This window comes from Mytilus trossulus, unplaced genomic scaffold (assembly GCF_036588685.1).
Source record: "Mytilus trossulus isolate FHL-02 unplaced genomic scaffold, PNRI_Mtr1.1.1.hap1 h1tg000050l__unscaffolded, whole genome shotgun sequence".
NCBI lineage: Eukaryota > Metazoa > Mollusca > Bivalvia > Mytilida > Mytilidae > Mytilus > Mytilus trossulus.
The window spans coordinates 3142948-3168588 of record NW_026963292.1 but is presented as its reverse complement, the minus strand read 5'-3'; the positions used below and the strand labels follow the sequence as shown (position 1 = coordinate 3168588).

At 31.2% G+C, this 25641-nt stretch overlaps 2 protein-coding genes and 1 long non-coding RNA gene across 3 annotated transcripts in view; all 3 read left to right on the top strand.

Moving 5' to 3' along the window:
* LOC134699220 (rab GTPase-binding effector protein 1-like) overlaps positions 1-7597 on the top strand; it is a 35337-nt gene extending 27740 nt beyond the window's left edge. Inside the window, exons 18-22 of the mRNA XM_063560830.1 lie at positions 573-762; positions 1440-1606; positions 2695-2811; positions 5642-5752; positions 6840-7597. Of these exons, the coding sequence (XP_063416900.1) occupies positions 573-762; positions 1440-1606; positions 2695-2811; positions 5642-5752; positions 6840-7007 (753 nt within the window). The 3' untranslated portion in view covers positions 7008-7597. The remainder of the gene's footprint in view (positions 1-572; positions 763-1439; positions 1607-2694; positions 2812-5641; positions 5753-6839) is intronic.
* Positions 7598-9213: 1616 nt separating this feature from the next.
* LOC134699229 (uncharacterized) lies at positions 9214-11821 on the top strand. The gene is made up of 2 exons (XR_010103532.1): positions 9214-11300; positions 11578-11821. It is a non-coding gene; the product is annotated as an uncharacterized LOC134699229 (long non-coding RNA).
* Positions 11822-16779: 4958 nt separating this feature from the next.
* On the top strand, positions 16780-23932 carry LOC134699260 (chymotrypsin-like serine proteinase). Its single transcript, XM_063560870.1, has 7 exons — positions 16780-16895; positions 18001-18062; positions 19113-19300; positions 20535-20619; positions 21840-22008; positions 22681-22826; positions 23538-23932. Exons 1-7 carry the CDS (start codon positions 16853-16855, stop codon positions 23694-23696), a joined length of 852 nt encoding a protein of 283 aa, XP_063416940.1. The 5' UTR covers positions 16780-16852; the 3' UTR covers positions 23697-23932.
* Positions 23933-25641: the final 1709 nt, after the last annotated feature.

Genomic DNA, 25641 nt, shown 5'->3' with positions numbered 1-25641 from the left:
GTATAAAGCTACGCCCTGTGGAGCAACTGGTTTAAGATTATACTTGAAAAAAACTAAAACTGTAGCTAATTCACCAAAGCCATTTTCAGCTCCTGTCTAGCTAAGGTTGGATTTAGTGTTTCACAATCCATCCCCAAATTCACAACATGCTCATTCATAATGCACAAAGTATTTATAAAACCTTGCAATATATAGCAACCTATTAAATACATAAAAAAAGGTATTGCATCCAACAGAGCAATTGAATTAGAAAAATATAACTACAAAATATCTGACGCCACAATAGAAAAGTGATTGTTGTATGCGTCAAAAGTTCAAGCTGCCGGGTCAGCCGGGATTAGCGATAAGGTGTATTGTTATAACATTTTCTTTACGTAATGTTATATTGAGTATTTTATCATTTCTTAGTGAAAAACACAAATCATTGTAGAATAAACCAGGAGTTTATTTTAGAGTTCCCTTTTTTAAACTCCAATCTTTGAAAATTGATATCTTAAGAATTAATGAATCAGTATTTTCAAAGTAAAAGCTGACATTTGTTTTGTTCTGATAACTGTTCTTTCTTTTTATAGGAAATGCAGTTATTATTATTAAAGTATCGTGAAGAGATAATTCAGTGTAAGGTTGCTAAGGAACACACAGAGGAAACATTAAAAAGTGAAATCATGTTCCTGAAAGATCAAATACACGCTGAACAACAGGAGAAAAATAATATAGAGGAATCATTATCACAAGAACTAGCTACAGTGCAGGAAAAACTTGGTAATTAGCATAAAATACTTGAAGCTTGAAGAAAAAATTCACAGTTAATATTTGAAAATTTCTAATAATGATAATGTAATTTTACTCACCTTCAAGCTAGCATTTTGTTTCGGAAAGCATTAAAAAGAAATTCCTTCTGTTTTCAAACTATTAAAATTCATATCACACAACCTTGAAAAATTGCAAATATGAAACACGAACCCACCAAAATATCTACCCCAAAAAATGTAACAGTTTCAAATTGAAAAGATGAGTTAACCAATGTTTCAAGTCATCAAATGTACAAAAGTATATGAATATGATTTGCATGTCAGACTTATTACTTTGAGCTGATTTTGATGTGTAGAAGCATTTCATTGTTGTATAGAATTCTTATTCAATAACTTTAAATATGTCTTTTCTAAGTATAGCTTTAATTAAAAGAAATGAAGGGACTATAGAAAGCTGGTATACACCATGTACACCTTTTTTTCGAATTTTTTAACTTGTAGGCCAATGTTAGTTTACATAAGCAAATTTTTTATGATAAGGGATTTTTTTTTTGAAATCCAAGCTGACCCTGCAGAAATCCCAAACCCTTGTTTAAACAAAATTAGATGAAAATTTAGTTCTCCTATTTTATTCTTTGTAGTATAAGCTATGTGTAATAGTTTTCTCATGATAAATGTCTTTTCCAGTTGTGCAAGAAAGTTTAAAATCTGAATTAGAACGAGAATCTTCTGTGAGAGCAGATCTGAGTAAAAAATTAACAGAGTCAGAAACAACTTTAAAGAGTATTCAAGCTAAATCAAAACAACTTATAAAAGCACTGCAGCAGCAAGTTGCAGAGCAATCTGAGATTAGAGTAAGTACAAACTTTCTAATGATTGTATTGATATTATTTCAACCATTTGTTTTTTATGCCTCACCTACGATAGTCCGTCTGTCCGTCTGTTTGTTCGTTCGTCCGTCTGTTACACTTCAGGTTACAGTTATTGGTCAAGGTAGTTTTTGATGAAGTTGAAGTCCAATCAACTTGAAACTTAGTATACATGTACTCTTTGATAAGATCATTCTAATTTTAATGCCAAATTAGAGAATTTATTCCAATTTCACGGTCCAGTAAACATAGAAAATGATAGTGCGAGTGGGGCATCTGTGTACTGTGGACACATTCTTGTTAGGTAAAGATTCATGAAATGCAATCAAAACCTTATTGGACTGACTTGATATTTTAAAAATGTTGTAAGGCTGATCACTACCTTTTTGATACACAAAATATAGTGCGCTTACCATAACATTCTATACATACTAATCATGAACATTCTCTGAAATATCGATGTAATATATGCTCAGATATTCAAGGCACAAAATGATGTTCACTTGAAAATGATGAAAATTACATAACTTTTGCAAGGTGCAGGAATCTTTTATCTTTTTTCTAAAAATATAAATTATGTCATTGTTAACCTCATCTTCAAAAATTGAAGTTATCTCTCTTTGTTTAGAATTGTAGTTAAATCAACAACAACCAATGCAATAATTAATTTTTACAGGAGTGGGTGGCTGCCAAACAGTGTCCATGCATTCACTCAAAAGCAGTCAACTAAAGCTTTTCAAATTTTAAAATGTTATTGATGACAACATGGAGGTCAATTTTGACAATTTTCACTGTTCAGGAGTTATGGTTCTTTAAATACTGAAAATAGGACTTTTCAATGGTGTCCCTGCTGTAAATCATGAACCGTTTAACCAAAGCTTTTCAAATTTAAATATGTTGTTACAGATGAAAAAATGGAGATCAAGTTCAATTTATTGTCACTTTTACTGTTCAGGAGTTATGGCCCCTGTGATATTGAAAAATGCAGATATTTGCTATAGCTTGATGACTTAATGCAGGGTATAAACTTTCCCTTTTTGGCTTTTTATATACTTAATTTTTTATATGTTCAGAGTAAATTAGAGAGTGATGTTCAAAAATACAGAAGTAAAGTACAGTCGCTACAGATAGACTTAGATAATAGTGAAGCAGTACAGAGAGACTTTGTTAAACTCTCACAGTCATTACAGGTAATAAATAGTCACTAAAGGTAATACACAGTCACTACAGGTAATAAACAGTCACTGTAGACAATACATTGTCACTACAGGTAATAAACAGTCACAGTAGGCAATACACTGTCACTAAAGGTAATAAACTGTCACTTCAAACAAACAGAAACTTTCTACAGATATAAATAACAGTGAAGCAGTACAGAGAGACTTTGTAAAACTCTCAGCCATTTCAGCTTATAAACAGTCACTGCAGGCAAACAAAATAGACAATTGGGAACAGTCGCTAAAAGTATTCAAAATACACTATTAGAAATCAACAGTCACTTTAGTTATAAACAGTCACCTAAGTAAATAAACAGTCACTACAGGTATGCAACGTGCCTTATGGGTAATTAACATTCACATCAAGTTATACTGTAAATTCAGAAATTATTGCGATGTTTTTGTTATTGTGAAAAATGAGACAGGATTATAATCTAATAATTTATAAACTTGCATTTTGAAAATTTTTATATGAATTGAACAGGGTTTTTCTCAATAAGGCACATTCTGGCCAAAAATTAAATGCCATTTTTTTAGTATTTCAAATTTTGAAATTTTACAAGATCAGGAAGAGAAACCTTGTGTTTCGAAGTGCGTGGTTCCCTTTTATGACCCTTGAAACACAACAATAGTGGAGAAGTCCTGGATAACAACATTCTTTTTTAGCTCACCTGGCCTGAACTTATGCCATCACTTGGCGTCCGTCGTCGTCCGTCGTCGTCTGTCGTCGTAAACTATTTCAAGAATCTTCTCCTCTGAAACTACTAGGCCAAATACTTCCAAACTTTAACTGAATGTTCCTTAGGGTATCTAGTTTATAAATTGTATCCGAAGTTTTGATCTATCAACAAACATGGTCGCCATTGCTAAAAATAGAACATAGGGGTCAAATGCAGTTTTTGGCTTATATCTCAAAAACAAAAAGCATTTAGAGCAAATCTGACATGGGATAAAAATGTTCATTAGGTCAAGATCTATCAGCCCTGAAATTTTCAGATGAATCAAACAACCCATTGTTGGGTTGCTGCCACTTAATTGGTAATTTTAAGGAAATTTTGCAGTTTTTGGCCATTTTCTTGAATATTATATTAGATAAAGATAAACTGTAAACAGCAAAAATGATCAGCAAAGTAATATCTACAAATAAGTAAATATGACGAAAATTGTCAATTGACCCCTTAAGGGGTTTTTGCCCTTTAATGACAATTTTTCACAATTTGTTCATCATATTTACTAACTTTAAAAAATCTTCTCCTCTAAAACTACTCAACCAAATTCAACCAAACTTCAACTGAATGATCAGTAGGGTGTATAAAATAAAGTTTGTGTTTTATTTTCAATTTCGTCAAAAAACATGGCCGTCATGGCTAAAAATAGAACACAGGGTAAAATGCAGTTTTTGGCTTATATCTCAAAAACTCCAGCATTTAGAGCAAATAAGACAAAATAGTTAGAGTATTTATTAGGTCAAGGTCTACCTGTCCTGAAATTTTCAACCGAATTGGGTAACTGGTTTTTCAGGTATAATGCCCCTGAATTGATGATTTTAAAGAAATTTTGCAGTTTTTGGTTATTATCTTGAATATTATAATAGATACAGATAAACTGTAAATAGCAAAAATGTTAAGCAAAGTAAGATCTACTAATAAGTCAATTCGACCAAAATTGTCAATTGACCCCTTAAGGAGTTATTGCCCTTTAAAGACTTTTTTCACAATTTGTTCATCATGTTGACTTACTTTAAAAAATCTTCTCTTTTGAAACTGCTGTATCAATTTCAGCCAAACTTAGGCTAAATGAGTTTCAGAGTATCTAGTATAAATTTTATATTTTATTTCCTTGTATGTCAAGAAACATAGCTCCTATGGCTAAAATAGAACTTAGGAGAAAATGATTTTTTTTTTGCTTTTGAAGAAAATAGAACATTTAAATAAATTGAAAAGCTAAAATAATCATTGTTGAGAGATTGAACCAAAAAAATTAAGGTGAGCGATTCAGGCTCTTGAGAGCCTCTTGTTTAGTTTATGGATAAGTGCAACAATGTTTTAACCATGATGAAAATTTGTATATTTATTGACTGGGTATGAGTTGAATAGTAAGATTATTGTCCCGAGGATCAACTGTTGTCCTAAGACATAGCCAAGGGACAATAAACTTACTATTCAACGAATATCCTGTCGGTAAGTGTTTTATTATATCCAAGAAAGACAACAGACAATAAATGGCAGTGATAAATCAACTATCGTAATATTAAAAAGAAGAAACCAAACCATAACGTTTACATATGTTCAAATGCAAACTGACGTCATTTTCAAAATCCTCCAATCGCATTGCATTTAAAATTCGGCAAAATATAATGAAGCTTGCAGTCAAATAGTTTCACCCAGGTCCAATAGTTGGAATTTTTTTAACAGTCCAATAGTTGAAAGCTTGTAATTTGCAAAAGAGTGAAAACATTGTGTACTTATTTTATATAGAAAATGACAACTGATGTATAATAAAATAGATTATACCACAGTAGGACATGTACATGTGTTTTGTCTACTTTAGAATACAGAAAATGAATACAAAAATAAATATAATTTAAATAAGCAATGAATTAGCATGTTCACCTATTGTTATGTGGAGGGATGAAATACTTTGATCTTGCTACACTGTACGGCGTAGATACAGTTTATGATGGTGAAATTTTTTCCATCGTTCAATTTTCATCCATGGAGATCCCTGAACAATGCCATAATGTTCTTAAAGGGTACAGTTGTGTACTATTAGGCGTTTTCTTCATACTTACACACTTTTACAGATTCAATTAGAAAAGATTCGGCAGGCAGAAACAGAAGTTCGGTGGCAACAGGAAGATGATATTGATGATTGTAATAATTGTAAACAACAATTTTCTGTCACAAAAAGAAAGGTAAAATACTTAGGTTCACAAGTGAAATTTTATTGTTTGAGGAACTGAATTATTGATTGATTGTTGGTTGCTTAACATCCATACATAAATATTTCATGCATGTTCAGGACGAGAATGGTACTGAGTGAGATAAATGTTGGTAAGGTTTAGTACTTACTATAGAATTGAGAATGGAAATGGGGAATGTGTCAAAGAAACAACAACCCGACCATAGAAAAAACAACAGCAGAAGATCACCAACAGGTCTTCAATGAAGCGAGAAATTCCCACACCTGGAGGCGTCCTTAAGCTGGCCCCTAAACAAGTATATACTAGTTCAGTGATAATGAACGCCATACTAATTTCCAAATTGTACACAAGAAAACTAAAGTTAAAATAAAACAAAGGCCAGAGGCTCCTGACTTTGGACAGGCGCAATAATGCAGCGGGGTTAAACATGTTTGTGAGATCTCAACCCTCCCCCTATACCTCTAGCCAATGTAGAAAAGTAAACACATAACAATACGCACAATAAATGTGTTTAGTTTCGATGCAAAGACCCTATAAGTAAATCAATATTAATGCCAAAATATGCAATCTTTAATGACCTGACAACAGTATCGTAACTATATCCCTTCTTAATAAGTCTATTTACAGTTTAAGTTTTCTCCTGCCACATGTCAATTTGCTTGTCTTATGTTAGAAAACTTAATTAATTGTGGTTTCTTGTCCCAATTTTTTTATGTTTTTGAGTTTTTATCCCAACTGTCATCAGTGACGCTTGAATCCAAAAATCCAAAAAAGTTAAAAAGGCCAAATAAAGTACGAAGTTGAAGAGCATTGAGGACCAAAATTCCTAAAAGTTTTGCCAAATACAGCTAAGCTAATCTATCCCTGAGGTAGAAAAGCCTTAGTATTTCAAATATTTCAAAAATTTGAAAACAGTAAATTTATAAATATAACAATATCAATGACAATTCATGTCAGCACAAAAAGTGCTGACTACTGAGCTTGTGATACCCTCGGGGACGAAACGTCCACCAGCAGTGGCATCAACCCAGTGGTTGTAAATAAACTCATCATAAACCCATATTTATTTACTTTACAGCATCATTGCAGACATTGTGGGAGAATATTTTGTAGTGACTGTGTAACTAAAACTGTGAACAGTGGTCCAAACTCTCGACCGTCAAAAGTTTGTGATATATGTCATACAATTCTTGTAAGGGACGCTTTACCATACTTCAGTACAGAGCCACCTAGCACGCCCAGCTGAAACTACAACAAATAATAAATTCGACTAAATGTGTAGGAGTGGATGTGACTGCCATTTGCAAAGTTTGAGCCGAGTGCTGGGCTATTACTAGCAGTGACATGTGTACTAAGTCATAAACATGTGTATCACATGTCATAGATACTTGCAAGTTATGCCACCAGCATAATAAAGTCCAGTACTAAGAGTTTAGACTTTTGTTGTTGTTTTATTTATTGTTAAGTTGTGTCAATACTTATTGTTATGTTTATACAGGTCAGTAATTTTAGATTGAAGTGGAAACTGAAAAGATTCGACTACTGTTAATTCTGAAATTATTGCAATGTTTTTATTATTATTAAAAGTGTGACAGGGTTATAAGCACAATAGATAAAACCTACAATCTTTTTTATCAGAATTAAACAGGATTTTTATCAATATGGCAAAAAAGTATCACTCAAGTTTAGTCTTAAAAGACAAAATTGCAATAATAAATGCTCGCAATAATAAATGCACGCAATGACAAATGCATGCAATAATAAATACATGATAAATGCACGCAAACATTTCTGAATTTACAGTATCAGTAAATGTCTTGGAGCTGTTTAGTTATTGTTTTATTGTTCTTAACAATGCTAATTAAACCGTTCTAAGTCAATTTAAACTTTATCGTTTAAAATTATAGAAGCTAAAGTTGGTTCTAAGGAATTTTCACCATTAGCCAGTAGTATACTGTAAATTCAAAAGTTATTGCATGCATTTATTATTGCGATTTTTTAATTTGACTAAAATGCGATTTTAAATTTTGCTATACTGGAAAAAATCCTGTTCAAGGCCTTCGGCTGTTGTCTGCTCTATGATGATGTTGTTGTTGCTTTGACAGATTCCCTATATCCTTTCCATTTTATATAAAAAAAAAAATGTGAGTTAAAATTATTGCGATTAGAAAGTGTTAATTTTCAGCAATAATAAAAACATCACAATGATTTCTGAATTAACAGTAGCCAAGATTCAGTAAAAGTTGACATACTGTAACTATTTTTGAGTCAAAATTGATTTTGTAGAAGTTTTAGTTTAGTTAAATAATGAGACAAATGCATACTTGCATGATGTTGCCTTGCATTTAGGCTTGCCAAAAAAATTAAACTTATTGTATGCATTTAATTAAGAGTCCCTAATCCAATCAGTTGTCAGTGTATAAAAGTGCAGTGTAAAGGAAGTCTGTGTTTTAATTTCAAATATGGAAAGTTTTGAAGTGATTGTGATGGTCTTATTTTATTCGTATTTTACATTTTAAAAATATCTTTTATGATAAAAGCATCGTGTTACACCATTTATAGAAATTTATTATCCACTTCTGTTTACAATAGTGTTATTAAAAATTCATGGGTCATTATCCTCTGATAATATTGTTTTGGGATAAAAAATGTAGAAAAAAATGAATTTTCATGTCAAATTGTATAAAATAGGTTTTATATAAGAATTAAAACTTCTCCTTATTGAAATAAAGGAATTTATGCAAGAAAATTAATTGTTTGTGTACCAATGCTATTTCATTAAATATCAACTCAAAAACTATAAACAGTCTTTCATTTTCATTCATTGTTTTACATATTGAAGCATAAAGCGATATTTTTGCTGTGAAACTTATGTTTAGTGCAGTTTGTGTGCATTCATGAGGGTTTTCTGTTTGTTTTGGTCCATACTTTTTGTTTATATTCCATTAAGTATTTTTTTAATTTCTTCGATAGCTGCACATTTCTATTAAAAAGGTTTAGATTATGTAAAACAAATTTGATAAATATTGAAGTATGCAAATAGACAATTGGATTTATTGTGTTAATTTAGGTCCATTTACTTTATAAAGAGCTAGTCAATTGCCATAAAACTATTGAGAGTTATTTGTGTTTTACCTGTTCATTTATATTATTTCAATTGTCAACAGCTTCAAGTGATTCCTAGGCTGTCAAAGGTTTATTTGCTCCAGTTTGTAAATCTAGTGGTCATAAAAACATGATTGATAATTTTCTTTCAATAGTTTTGTTTTTGATGACTAAATGATAACTACGTTGTTTTAAGTACACAAATCAAATCTTCTTTCTTGTTATGTATAACTGTGTCATAATAATGTTTCATTATTTGATATTTGATGATTTTATTTTAGATTTTTGTGCACAAACATAGGAATTGATTTTTTTGACAAAATCTGCTAACACAATTAGTTGAACATTTATTTTTTTGGTTCACCTGTATCCACAAAATCAATTAAAATTGAATAATAATGAATACACAGTATACTGCAATGTATAAATTATATTTATCTTACAATTGATGAAATATTTTGGAAATGAAAATATATATACACAATTTTATTTGCAAACATAGATTACAAACATTTTTCAAGATCTATCACTATATATCAGATGTAGAATGAACAATTGGAAATGATTGTGATATCCTAGTCCCATCCCAATGTATAAACGAACTGTACAAAAATATATGTGTAACAAGTATTCATATTAAAAAAAAACTTAGTAGTGTTTACTTAGTTTTATTCATATTTAGTATTTGTAATAAATAATTATGTCTGGTTTTATAATTTTTATAAGACCGCAAAATTTGAAATTTTTTTCGTCGTTTTTTGCTATCACTTTGGCGTCGTCGTCTGCGTCGTCGTCGTCGTCGTCCAAATACTTTTAGTTTTCGCACTCTAACTTTAGTAAAAATGAATAAAAATCTATGAAATTTTAACACAAGGTTTATGACCACAAAAGGAAGGTTGGGATTGATTTTGGGAGTTTTGGTTCCAACATTTTAGGAATAAGGGGCCAAAAAGGGCCCAAATAAGCATTTTCTTGGTTTTCGCACAGTAACTTTAGTTTAAGTAAATAGAAATCTATGAAATTTTGACACAAGGTTTATAACCACGAACGGAAGATTGGGATTAATTTTGGGAGTTTTGGTTACAACAGTTTAGGAATTAGGGGCCAAAAAAGGGCACAAATAAGCATTATTCTTGGTTTTTGCACAATATTTTTAGTTTAAGTAAATAGAAATCTATGGTTGGGATTGATTTTTGGAGTTTTGGTTCCAACAGCTTGGGAATAAGGGGCCCAAAGGGTCCAAAACTACACTTTATTTGATTTCATCAACAATTGAATAATTGGGGTTCTTTGATATGCTGAATCTAACTGTGAATGTAGATTCTTAATTTTTGGTCCCGTTTTCAAATTGGTCTACATTAAGGTTCAAAGGGTTACATCTTTTATTATATGGACATCTTTAATAAAGATTAAGTATCATATTTAACTGCTGTAAACATCACTCTTTTAAAGCTAAGAAAGCTTTTAATCCTGAAATGGAAAAGGAGGATACACTTGTCTGTTTGTATTTTGGACCTTCTACAAATGTCTTCACATACATCTCGACTTCATCATCCTAGTTAATGCTTTGATTTTTGGTCGTTATCCTCATAATGCTGAGTTGCACCATCTAAAAAGTAAAATCACAAAAATACTGAACTCTGAGGAAAATTCAAAACGGTAAGTCCCTAAGCTAAGAGATATCTTTTGCATGACATCACATGAAACATCTTGTTTATGTTAATTGTGTTTTGTAGTGAATATTCCTTTGCTTTACAGAACAATGCCATGTATTGCCAATGTAGAAAGTTAAGTTGTTAGTTTTATTTTTAAAGGTTAAAAGTTAAGTACATACATATTTGTAAAGTCTTTTGGTGATTCTGTGTCACATTACTATTTGACATTATTGAGAAATGTCTTTTACAAAACATGATATTTGGGTCATTGTAAATCAGAAATTAATATTTGAATGACACATAAACCCTCTGTGGGCAGATTATGTTCTTTTAAATCTATGAATTTTCAACTTGATATTTTGGCTGTTTAATTAAATATGTTAATTAAAATTTAGGTTTAATGTCAAAACTGTATTTATGTTTTGAATGTTGAAAAGGTTTCTAACTGCAATTTTTCACATCATTATGACAATTTTAACTGATTTAGTGATATGTCAAAAGGCAACATTATACATTTTTTCATTGCATAAATATTTGAAAGGTAAACTGTGCCATTAAATAAATAAAATATTTATTGTTCTATTAAGAAGTCATTCAATAGGAACTTTAAATATATCCCTGAAACTGAACAAAAAATAAATGATTTGATTTTCAAGGAGAAGTTTAAAGTTGTCATTGAATGACTTCTAAATAGAACAAAACTGATATTTATTTATTTAGATAAACAATTCACCTTGGAAAAAAATAAATATAATGACTCACACCAACTGATTTTTAAGGTGGTACCCAACACTTTCACTAAAATTAATTTGGCTCCTTTAATTTTCATAAAATTTTACCAAAGTACTTACTTTGACCCTTTTACAAAAATATAAAAGTTTCAAAAATTTTGAACGAACCGTTTTGTCAGAAAATTTTCACTGGTTATATAGCAATTTGACAACCATCAGTTTTGATCATTGAGAAGCTTAATATTTCTTTTACAACACACCGTAATTAAAACGTTTAACTGATTTTACAGAGTTATCTCCCTGTAGTGTTAGGTACCACCTTAAGCATGAAAGTTCGTATTCTCTTTGTAATCACACCTAGGAATTATGAAACACACATTAGATCATATATACACATTATATCAAACTTATAGCAATAAAAATGAAGTATCATTAATATAAATTCTGATTTGCATAAACGTTAAATGTTATATGAAATTATATACCTAATGGGTATGTTTTTGATTATTGGCCAAAATTTAGATATTTAAAGTCGAAGTTCATATATAGCATACATTAACATATGTCAATGTCAAGGAAAAAAATGTTTATTTGGAAAAATGAATTTTCAAGATTTTTTTTTGACGATTTATAGAAGTCAAAAGGCCTATAGTTACTGTTGTTTTGTACTTGTTCAAATTTTGTGAATCTTTTGTTATAAATTTTGCATATGAATTTATGATAAATAGATTAGAGTTGTTAACACATGCATATTATATAGTTTTTCACTCAATAATGTATTACAGATTTGATGTCCAGGAATGCAAACTGCAAAACCAGCAGAAGAAACTATTCTTTCACAAACATTTTTTTGCTCATTGATTTAATACTTTTGAAATACATGGAATGATTCATATATTACATTTCATTGACATGTGTGTAATTTCTATTTTAATTGTTTTCAAGAAAGAATTTTTTAAACATGTATTCTGTGTGCAGAGAAATGGTTATTTTTTTTTTAGTGACATTTTATGAAATTTTTTTAAAATAAACAGACTAGTTCACACTGACATATAGTTGATTGCACTATTCAAAGCAAAAACAAATATTATTTTAAATTTGATTTGGAACCGAGTCAAAATTATTGGTGTATTTATTTTGTACACAAATCAATTATTCGACACCAATTATTATTCATTGGTGTTCAATCATTGATGACTGTAAATTCAGAAATTATTGCATGCATTTATGTACAAAATATGAGATTTTAATTATTGCAATTTCAGGAAACTTTGCAAACAGATATATAGATCAGATATCAGAATACAAGTTGTTATTATTGTAAAACTGATTCAGTCACATTAATTAAAACCTTACTGTTATTTCTTAATTTACCGTTGCAAGATCCAAATGCCATGCAGTGATTTATCTTTTTGTAGTAAGATATCTGTAACTAATATGTAAAAATAATGTGTTTTTGGGGATAATATTTCTAAGTTTAAATTACTGTTTAACTGGTATCATCATTTGCTATAAGGAAATCTAGCAATTTTTTATTTGTCATGGTATTTAAATAAATCTAGTCTCGTGACAGTTAGCTTGTTTGAATATTCTCTATGAGAAATGTTGCTATGGATGTGTTGTCATGGTTACTCATTATACAGATCCACGTTATCATATTAAATTTTTTACAACAAATTTCTTTTGCATTTTGTTTTGTCTTTGAGCAATGAACTCGGATTTCCTCAAATATATATTGTGTATCGAACTACATATGTTACAGATATTATTTCTTCTTAAAATATTTACATGTTCAAACTATCTTAACAGGTGTTCAGAAATTTTGGGATGTATAATGGTATGAAGTCGTCATCCACGTCTTTGTCTAAGTCGTTGTCGTCGTCATCGTCTGAAGACACATTGGTTCCTGGACATTAACTTTAGTTTCGGATTGAAATTTATTAAAAAGGTTCAAATAAAGGCAATAGTACTATACTGCTGTTCAAAACTCATAAATCCATAGACAAAAAACAAAATCAGGGTTACAAACTAAAACTGAGGGAAACGCATTAGATATAAGAGGAGAACAACGACACAACATTAAAATGTAACACACACAGAAACAGACTTAATACTAGACAAAATCCCATGAGAATAACAAATACAACATCAAAACCAAATACATGAATTTGTCATTTCAAAACGACAAAAGGAAAGTTAGGATTGATTTTAAGGATGATGGTCCAACCTGTTTAGGAATAAGGGTCCAAAAAAAAATGCAAACAAGAAGTATTTTTCTTTCTTCAGGATAATAACTTGTGTACAAGTATTTCTATTGCTCTGAAATTGCACAAAATGTTTAATTCAACAAGTAGAAGGTTTAGATTTATTTAAGGGATAATGGGGCCGACAGTTTAGGAATGAAGGGCAAAAAGGGACCAAAAACAAGCGTTTTTGTCTAGTGTCTAGTATCTCTGTGTCGTTAAAAGGTTCCATATAACATAGGAAAGGCTAGGACTTAGTTTCCCAAGACATAGAGGAATGAGGGGCCAAAAAAGTGCCAAAAACAAGCATTAATTTGTGTTTAAGGGTATGGATCTCCCTGATATCATACTACAAGATTCCATACTACAAAGGAAAGGCTGGGATTGAGTTTTGAGGCATGCTTTAAAAGGGGGTTCAAAACGTTTACCAGGGAGATTTTTTCCAATTCTTTTAATGGATTCATATTTTTTCTAAAAAATTTTCAAGTTTGGAATTTTTAAATTTCTATCAACATCTCTCTCTCTGCTATAACCAACAGCCAGATGTACACAAAAGATTAAAGTCGTTTATGACTTATTTTAAGCCGATGTTTGAAGCATCTGACATACATATATGACCGTGACATAGCATGACAATAATATCATACATGTTTATGATGTTTGATTAAACTTAATTTATTAATTTATCATATTTTTATAGTTTATTTGAGAATTCAAACAGCTGACATTGTAAGTTCAAACAAGGTTATAATTTGAAGTCAAACAAATGAAGTTGAATAATTTATAATGCATGCTTGTCTTCAGATAGAAAACCATTCGGGGTGTTCTTTATATGTCATTTAGGTTAAATATTTACAGTTTTTCAGAAAGTTTCCACCAAGACATGGATGACAATAGAATAATAACACACTTAAAATCAATACTGAAAAATTTCAACCACAACTCTTTAATATATAACAACTTTGCACTAGGAAACATGTTATATCAAAGCTTATTCCTCAGTAAAGTACACCATGTATTATTGTTCTATATAAGTCTGTTTGAGGTCCTCGTACACAGTGTTTATTGTTTATTATTGTTTTTTTTAACAAACTCCGTGCAGATCCTAGTATTACAACGCAATACTTTCACACAAAATAATTTCTGATTTGATACGACATTAGTAATCAGCATTTACAAGACTTATCAGATGTACCACGATTATAATATAGTACGCTAGATGCGCGTTTCGTCTACACAAGACTCATCGCTGACGCTTATATCAAAATATTTATAAAGCCACACAAAGTTGAAGAGCATTGCGGATCCAAAATTCCAAAAAATGGTGATAAATGCGGCCAAGGTAATCTATGCCTGGGACAAGAAAATCCTTAGTTTTGTAAACATGAAATTTATAAAGATGACCACAAAAGTGACATTCATGTAAACACCGAAGTGCTGACTACTGGGTTGGTGATACCAGCGGGAACGATATGTCCATCATCAGTGGCATCGACCCAGTGGTATTAAGAGTTATCAAAGCGTACCAGGATTATAATTTAGTACACAAGACGCGTAATAAAACCTACTAAGATATTAAACAAGAAACAATCAAAATATAGATAAATGCTGTACTGACGAATCAACAACGATGAGACGTAAATTTAATAAAAATAGCGAAACATTCTTTCTATGAGAACAACGTGAGGTCGATTAGACGATGACCAACATTTGAGAAAACAAATTTAAAATTAATGTTTTGTACATAGTAATATGGTGTGTATGCAAATACGTCAAAATCCATGAAGCATAATATAACTATATGACCACTAACAATAAGCCATATAAATTAAGTTTACCAATCGATGAACAGTAAATCACACTGTCTAAACAATTGTAAAAACAATCAGAAGTATCTCTCCATTATTTCCTATTAACCCACGAATCATCTAAGGGTAAATAAAAAAGGCAACCAATGACAAGTTTTTTGTACTTTTTAGAAACACATATACTGAACTAGTATATATATTTGATTAGGAGCCAGCTGAAGGACGCCTCCATGTGCGGGAACTTCTCGCTTCATTTAAGACCTGTTGGTGACATTCTGTTGTTATCTGTTTTATGGTAGGATTGTTGTCCCTTTGACATATTCCCCATTTTCATTCTCAATTTTATGTGAGATATGTGATCAAACTCGTCAACCGCTTGACTAATATTCTACTTAGCAAGAAACGTCACGACGTCAGCTGAAAACCCATATCAACAAATAAAGCAAAATATTTCAATACAAACATTAGTACCTTTGAATACCATTTTTTGCTGCTGGACTGTTTCGATTGACAATTATAAACTTCAGTCAATAAACTTGCATCTTACAACCAACTGTCATAGAAGAAAGAATGTTTAATACTTAAAAAAAAAGACACGACATAGAATGCATGCTACAAATGTAGCATACATCAAAGTGTTGTTTTGCTCATTTGAATTATACTTCATTTTGTCATACCTCTTTTAGATAAGTATACGTTCAGTGGGTGCTTATGGTTGAAGGCTGTACGATGACTTGACATTGCTTATATCCATGTCCATTAATCGGTGTTGAATAAATGTCTCATCAGCAATCATACCACATCTCCTTATTTTTATATCAACAAACATTTTTTTAGCTTACATTTTTACGGTAGGAATGTTAAAGTGATGTTATTATTGTACATAAGCAACGTTTACAGAACTAGTGAAACCCGCAAAAAGTCACAGTACACCAAAATAAGCAAGCTCAATTGATGAAGGAGATGTGGTATGATTTTCAATGACACAACAATTCACTAAAGTTCAATTGAAGTAGAAGTCAGCAATTATATTCAACCGTACGGCGTTTATCAATGAGAAAAAACACGTTATAGTACTCCAAATTATATTCACATGACGATTGTCGTTTCATTTACAATATAGATGAAATGAAATGTAGGAAAAAAATATCTTCATGCTGGCCCTAGCCCGATATCTGTAAAAACAAAAAAGATAACATATGTAGTGCAAGTTTAGATTTTTTAAAGGTCAACGTTCTATAAAGGAGAAGATTTACCAATAATGACCTTACATTTTTTAAACCAATAACCTCGTTTTCACAATAAAACCAGGTGTATAATGTCTCATAATGATTTATAAATATGAATAAGACTCTTACTCAATATTTATAACATTTGATAATAGTTATAATTTATTATTGTCATTGTCAATATTACATTATATTTCTCGAGTATCACGTACACAGCTGTTAAAACACACATGGTCAGCAGTTATCTTTTGTATATAAAAGGTTCAATCTAACGATGAGCAGAATACATCCAATTCCCGTGACACTGACATCAAACGCAAATGATGAAGACTTTTATCCTACTTCTCGCATTCGGCTTTGCAGGTAACTATATATTTTAAGGAGGTAGACCACGGTTAAGGGAAATAACTCTTAAAATCATCAGTACGTTTGTGTCAACCATTTTAATAAATATATTCAAAGCTTCTAGGTTACACAGATTATTTCCAATCGTTTTCAGATAAATGCTTAAAATACATTAATGAGACTTGAATTTTACAAACGTATAACTGACTTAAAGAGTTGTCTCCCTGAACAAAGGTCTACCCCCTTAAGTATGAGCTTTAATAAAATTTATAGATACTTAAAACGCGAATATATCTTTGATGATCATTAATTATATACGCTTTTGAAAAAATATCCATTAATGTTCTTCCGGTTTAAACAGCATCACATTCTTTACTGATGAAACCTTATGTTAGAGTAAATTTGTGGTTTCGGTATGTATAATATGTTTCAGGTTTTGGTTGAACATCATAAAATATGTTACATTTCGTATTCGATAAGTGAGAGATTTGGCTAGTGATATAACCAGTTTCAATTCACCATTATTTTCTACTTAAGAAAATGCCTGTACCAAGTCATGAATATGACAGTTGTTATTCATTCTTTTGATGTGTTACAGCTTCTGATTTGCCATTTGACTAGGGACGTTCCGTTTTTAATTTTCTTTGGAGTTTTTTTTTGTGATTTTACTCTTTTACAACAAGCTTAACAAAGAGTAACAATTCTTTGATGAAAATTCAATTTGAAATCATTTCTGTCCACAAGGTACCAAAAATGACACATACATTTACAACTATAGGTCACCGTACGGCCTTCAAAAATTATCAAAGCCCATACCGCATAGTCAGCTATGAAAAGCCCCGATAAGTCTGTAGTTGTAGTGCTGTGCATACTGATTGACTTTTGTGTTGTTTTCCATCTTTATAAAAGCATTGTCAGGTTGTCAACACCTGACTTCAGTCGTATTCACGTTATGAGAATTAAAAATAAGCATAACCGTCGATATCTCAATTGACCTGCTCTTAAAAATTATACTTTATAGCTATCATTGTAAATGAATTCAATGCGACTATTCGATACAGGAAGATTTTAATCGAAAAGAGTTCATCATGATTATATTTTCCCTACATTTCTTATTTTGTAGTCTGCTCACAGAGAATATCCCAACCTGGAAAGGAACTTATCAAAGAGATATTTTCGCATTCGGTAAGCTGTATTAAATGTAACAGATATGTTTTAGTCAATATTGTGTCTATGAAGTCATTTTGTAAGATCAAAGAAATAAAATATGTTTTTTTAAGTATCGGCACCCACTTTGGTAAATTAATAATTATTTCATTCTGAAGTTAAATCCGTCATTTTCAGATTTTCTTTTAAAAAGTTTGCCAGCCTTATAATAATTAGTTCCCCGGAATTATTGTGTCTACATTTAGCTTTTTAGTGGTGTTCTTATCAATTAGAAAAATGTTAAAGAGCAAATGATCCATTCCTTTTTAATTTTTTAGTCTGAACATATTTTATCTGCTCAAAGCAAAAAAGGATCAGACACTAGTAAAACATCGTTATAAAGTCTTCTCCACAATACAATATTTATAACAATACAAATTGAACGTGAGCATGCATCATATAATATAAACAACATAAATATTACTTAACTATACTGTAAAAAGTAGAGGGAATTAGGAAAAAACGACAGAGATTAGGTTGATGATGATAATGATGATGATGTGCGTTTTACCTATGTTGATACTATACTACAATGAATCGTTTTGATCTCTTTATAAAATTGAATACTTGTTTAACAATTTCCACATTTGGATCATAGGAAAGAGTTTCTTTTGCAAAAACTTGTAGTTTTAAGTCCAAATCGCAGCCGTCGGGAAACCAGGTGAGACCGTTTAACAGAATAGCCCTTTCATTTAGATAGAAAGGACTATCAAAGAAAAATGGTGCATGTCGTCAATATCCAAACCACATTTACATGTTGGATCAGATATAATGTTAGCTCTATACAAGTCATTCCTTTTTACCTCTACTCCGAATAACCTGCAACGATGATCTGTGCGATTTGAACTGCATTTATACAGATCATGATCCCAGATTTGTAAAGGATGTTTATATAAGCTATACAAATATCACAAGATAAAGCGTACAATTTAGGGAGACAGACACCCAACGACAACTACAACACATCAATCTTTATTGTTCAAGATATTTTAGGGTCTGTATTCTACTCATCTTAGATTTTCATTTTAGAGTGAAGTACAAAATGTAGATGGGATAACAAGTAAAATAGTCGGAGGAAGTAATGCTGACATTAGTGATTACCCCTGGCAGGTGTCCCTACAGTTGAGAAGTAGTGGAAGTTGGTATCATATTTGTGGTGGTTCTATCATTAACAACAACTGGGTTGTAACAGCCGCTCACTGTGTAGATGGAAGTTCGTAAGTATTCTTTTTCAATTCATGAGTTCATGTGGGAGCTGATTTTAGAGTCCGTAAAGCGATCAAATATTTAGAATTTGTCAAGTTCAATCCAAATTACCAATAAAATTGCAAATGGAAATGGGGAATATGTCAAAGAGACAACAACCCGACCATAGAAAAATAATATTTAGATATAAGACACAGAATAAAAAAAAAATATAGTAAAAAAAAACCCACAGAACTCCAATGTAAATTCAAAAAGTTAATAAAACTAACAAAACACTATCAATCAAAGGGACAAGTAGAACAATTGTTATATTCCTGACTTGGTACGGATATTTTTTTTAAAAGAAAATGGTTATTTATAGTCGACTACACGGTACTGGTTTTCTGTTTTTGAAGGCCGTACACTGATATTATTTGAATTTGTGGATAGTTGTCGTATTGGTAATCATATTTTATCTCCTTATTTTTATATTAAACTTGGTTTTATAACTGGCTAATCCGCCTGTTTTTGGAGACTTTCCCTTTCAATATATATTTTTGTCATTGATTCGAGTTGTTACAAGTTGTCAATCTGGATAATGATGTGTTGATATGTTCCTATTCTTAATAGTTAACAGTTGATGCTCTTGGTTAAGGATATTTTAATCTTGCCTCCCTGAAATTCAACTCCAAAAACTACAAACAAAATCAACAAAGAATATATACCGATTTCATTTTTATTAATGTATTTGTTCCTAGTTTGTAGATGTCTGTATATGTATTTTTTAGTGTGCTTAAAGGAATGTTATCATTTGTTTGATAGTCTCTGAAATTATGTTCGGTCTAGACTGGTGAATTTAGTGGTTTTACAAACTGGTTATGCATGTTTCTATTGATTGTGACAGTACACTAAACTTAGGTTGATTTTTCGGTCTTTTTTATTTTATTTGCTCATTTTCTGTGTATTTAGTAGATTCTACATTTCTATGAACGATACTTGCATATTATTGATATCATGCATACACGAATCTGAAAATTAAAAAGTTAATATCCTCGGCAGCACTTACTGCTAAAATAAAAATCGCTACAAGAAAAACAATCTGTTAAATAAATTGTTAAACAAAGTGTTTTTTTTTTTATAGATTTAAGCACTTGATTTCATCTTAGTTTTGTATTATTGTGGTATGTTATTAAAAATTAATATTTTGAGTTACTTTATTAGTGCTGTGTTTTTTTATTTTCATTTTCTTGTCTATGTGTTTTATAGAACGAATAATCTACGAATTGCCGCTGGGATGACACTGTTGTCAGATACTTCAAGAACAGTAAGAACCTTAAATCGAGTTATTATGGTAAGTTATTTTAAAACTATTATTACGGACTTTAGTACCTTCTAAGGCAACAAGATAAAGAAAAAGTAGAGAATACCCAAGGTTCCAAGCTGTTATTGTAGAATTGCATGATATTTGAATGATATTGCTATCTACGATCAAAATAAAATACAATTACGCGGCCACGTTCAATTGTATTTTTGTCCATTTGATGAGGTAAGCCTTTTTCAATGGATTTTTATAGTTCGTTCTTGTATTGTACTGTTATACAACTGTACCATGTTAGGAGGAGGGTTGGGATCCCGCTAACATGTTAAACACGCCACATTATGTATGTATCTGCCTGTCCCAAGTCAGGAGCCTGTAATTCAGTAGTTGCCGTTTGTTTATGTGTTACAAATTTGTTTTTCGTTATTTTTTTTATATGAATAAGGCCGTTACTTTTCTGTTTGAATTGTTTTACATCGTCATATCGGGGCCTTTTATAGCTGACTGTACGGTGACCTATAGTTGTCAATGTCTGTGTCAGTTTGGTCTCTTGTGGACATTTGTCTCATTCGCACTCATACCACATCTCCTATTTTGAATTGTTAACGAATTTCATACATAATCTATAAATTATTAAACTTGGTGTAGGCAAGACATAAACATGTATTTCAAAGTAGTATTACAAAAGTGTTTTTTTAACATATGAGGGCTTTGGATCACATTGAATAAATACAATGTATCCGATCAAATTTATTCGTTCATGGTGTAATAATTTACGTTTTTTGATTGAGTTAAGCCTGCCAATTGATGTTTTATCGTGTGGTTTTCTCTGTTGTGAAGTTATACTATTGTTTCAGAAAAAGGAGAAGGTTTGGATCCATTAAAACGTTTAATCCCGCTGCAAATATTTGCACCTGTCCTACGTCAGGAATTGGATGTACAGTAGTTGTCGTTTGTTTATGTAATTTATACGTGTTTCTCGTTTCTCGTTTTTTTATATAGATAAGACCGTTTGTTTTCTCGTTTGAATGGTTTTACACTAGAAATTTTGGGGCCCTTTATAGCTTGTTGTTCGGTGTGAGCCAAGGCTCCGTGTCGGAGGCTGTACATTGACCTATAATGGTAAACTTTTTAAAATTATTTGGAAGGAGAGTTGTCTCACTGGCAACCACACCACATATTCCTATATCAATATACAGAGATTTGAAAAATGTTGTTTTATCTGTAATTTCAAACTTTATTGAAAATTACAGCATCCAAGCTATAGTGGAAGTGCTGCCGGATATCCAAATGACATTGCTCTGTTAGAGTTATCACAGTCTTTGTCATTTGGTGCAAACATAGATGCTATAGCTGTTCCTTCAACTCAAGATTTCACTGGATCGAGATGTTTCCTATCAGGATGGGGTCGATTAACCGGAAGTATGTTAGCTATGTTAAACATTTTTTTCTAAATACTTTCCAATTTTTACGATAGTCATTGATCATCTCAAAGTAAAAATATTCGATTAAATATCAAACCAAAAATTAGAATGAAAAAAGAACACAATTCATAGTCATTGGTCATCTTAAGGCAAAAATATTTGATTAAATATCGAACCAAAAATTAGAATGAAAAAAGAAACACGATTCATTGTCATTGGTAATCTTGAGGTAAAAATATTTGATGAAATATCGAACCAAAAATTAGAATGAAAAAAAGAACACGTTTCATAGTAATTGGTCATCTTAAGGTAAAAATATTTGATTAAATATCAAACCAAAAATTAGAATGAAAAAAGAACACAATTTATAGTCACCGTTCTGTTATTAACATGATTTAATGCGTACACACCCATTCGATCAGTGCATATATATATATATGTTACTGCATATGTGCAATGTATATAAGGTTTTTATTTAAACGTTATACCTGTATGAATGCTGGAAGAATTTTTAGAACTCTCATATCTCATAAAATCAGACATTTGATACATGTTAACCATTGTATCATCGTAGAAGAATAAGGCTTAAGACATGTTTGGTTCGTAGTCATTATAAAAGACCAGTTAAATTACAAATAGAATATGTTTTTACATGTTTTACCATTATCAGGTGGAAGCAGCCCAAATAATTTACAAGATGTTGAGATGACTGTTATCAGCAATTCGGAATGTTCAACAAGATGGTCATCTGTCAGTGGTGCTTCTATTAACAGTGGACACATTTGTATACTCGAATCTGGTAAATCCGCCTGCAGTGTAAGTGTTATTTATAATGGTTATTAAGTTATCAGATGAATTAAGACTTCCCGCGATCACAGTGCTGAGTTGATGCTCAGAAATAAAAATCAAGTGTTGAATGAATACATCATACACTATGACAAAAGATTGACAGAAGAACCTAAAACTGTAAAACGTCATATTTGCCCGAAAGATTTATCATTTTAGTATTTGTGATTACTACACAATCTATAAATTTCGATTATTAGAATGAGTCGGATGTAAGAGTGTCGTTTGACTATTAAAAAAGCCTATGATATCAACTGTATCATATGCCTTTTGTGGCAAAAATCTGATAGCAGCGATTTGAAGCCATGAAAAATGTATTGATGCAATAAAATTAACGGTACCAATTTTCTTGCACCAGATGCGCATTTCGACAATACATGTCTCTTCAGTGATGCTCGTGGCCAAAATATTTGAAATGCAAATTAGCATTCAATTATATTTCAATTGCATGAATATCATTTTCGAAAACAAATCTGTGCCAATTTGAATTATGATATCCGGTGCTTTAGCGTTTGATTGGTTTGTGGAGTTTAAATATATCGCCGCGAGTTTCCTATAAGAAATATTGTTAGTTGAATTGTGCATCTTAAATATTTGATTGATAACGAAATCCAACATGTCAGCTTACGTGTTGAATATGTATATCTTGCAAGATTTTAAACTGTTTTTTATTTACAATAGGGTGATAGCGGTGGTCCAATGACATGCTACTCTGGAAATACTCCATATCTCGCTGGAGCTACTTCTTGGGGAATTAGCACATGCTCTGGAAGCTTTCCCAGCGTCTACGCCAGACTGACATCGTTCAGGTCATGGATCAGTACCTACGTCAGCATTTAATGCCAACAGACAAATGATTTTTTGAACTAAATGCTTTGATGAATAAATACCGCAATGAAATGTACTTTATTTATCATATATCTTTAACCTTAAAGATCAAAGTAAAGTACGATGTTGAAGAGCATTATGGAAGCAAACCTTTATTTCAACAATAAAGGCCTCGTTGCCATCAGCTTCACTACTTCTCTTCATCATAAACCAATTTACTTGAGTAAAAAAGTCCTTTTTAAAGATCATTCTTTGCATATCATTTCTTCTGCCTATACCAAACCATTATAAACTAAATTTTATGATTACAATTACATTTCAAAAATTAAGAAATGTTCCAATGCCTACTTGTGGAGTTTACATCTCCCAGTTGATACAATATTAAGGTTCTTGTATTTCCTATCATGCTTTCCTTGAATGAGGGTTGCTACTCACATAGGCTATCAAACCAAGAGTTCTAAGTAGTGAAGTTGAAATCATCCCTTCATAAATTCAACGGACGGCATTACGAATTAGTTGATCATTATGGAATATCAGCAGATATGTTACAAATGTTCAAAAATACAACCCCGTACCTTTTTCCAGGAATGTGACATACGGAATTAGATTTGTTACCGTCTATGTGCTATTGACTAACATGATCAACACGACGAGTGTCACATGTGGAGCAAAATCGGCTTACCATTCTGGAACATCTGTGATCATTCCTGGTTTACTGATTGGTTTCGTGTTGCTCAGTCCTTAGTGTTCTATGTTGGCTTTTGTTCAGTATTGTTTTTTTAGCCATGCCGTATGTCAATTGGTAATTTACTTATGGATTCGAATGTCAATTTGGTATTTTTCGTCTCTCTTATAAAATTGTGTTACAAGTACTTAGCAGACATTATCAAATCCAATCATTGTGTATATTTTTTGTTTTACCATCATCTCCAACGATTATGAAAATTTCAATAAAACTCAAAAACATATTTTATTTTTTTGAAACACAATATATATTGATCTAATATATAAATATATATTAAATCTAGTAGATACAAAGTTTTCAAACGCAAAGGTTTGTCTGTACTGAGTAGTTTGTTACATGGTTTTGGGGATTATCATCATTTCAGTTTAAAAAATAGGGGCGAAAGATGCTAGAGGAACAGTCAAAATCATTAAATAAACTGACAACGCCATGGAAAAAAAGAAAAAAAGTCAAACAGTAAGGTGTAATAGATCACAGGACACTAGAAAACTAAAGACTAAGCAACACGAACCCTACTAAAACTGGGGTTGATCTCATGCGCACCAGATTAGTAGGCAAATCCTGCTCCTCGTATGGTATGGATGCCAATACTAATAGATACCTGTCATGTTCTGTTAATATTTCAAATATTGCAATTTGTTAATAACAAAAAGTAAAATGAACATTCATTCAGTGGTTACAATCACGGTGGATCAACACTATGTTATTTAAACAGTTCATTCCCAATCATAACGAAACACATCGTACACATTTTTATTTTAATATTTTATTTCATATATTAACAATATTTGTGATAGGTTACGATAATATATAACTTCCTCAGCAATGCTCCTTCGTAACTTAAGATGAATGGGCATTGCAAAGAAAACAAATAGCAAGTCCTTTCTAGCAATTGATTAGTAATACAGCCAGTAACAGAGAAGTGATCGAATTCGCGTTTCTTTACCGTCATAATAAGTTACGTTATCGACAGACTTATTTCAGAAGTGACATAATTTCATTTTCTTCATCGACAAAATATTTCATGTCCAACGTGTAAGTATTCATTGTTTAATTAAACACAGTAAAGTATTTTCTATAATCAACCTCAGTCTGTTATTGGCATTTTCATTTTAACAGTAAAGGATCAAATACGGGATCTCCGAAATTTCTATCATTTGATACGAGGAAATCATTATTCAATCGAAAATATGTCTTTGTTCATGACACATA

Bases quoted from the DNA above. Each gene is read 5' to 3' on its own strand.
- LOC134699260 (XM_063560870.1), top strand. From the start codon at position 16,853: ATGATGAAGACTTTTATCCTACTTCTCGCATTCGGCTTTGCAG. The intron at 18,063-19,112 runs GTAAGCTGTATT...TTTTCATTTTAG, and splicing joins AAGAGATATTTTCGCATTCG to AGTGAAGTACAAAATGTAGA. The intron at 22,009-22,680 runs GTATGTTAGCTA...TACCATTATCAG, and splicing joins ATGGGGTCGATTAACCGGAA to GTGGAAGCAGCCCAAATAAT.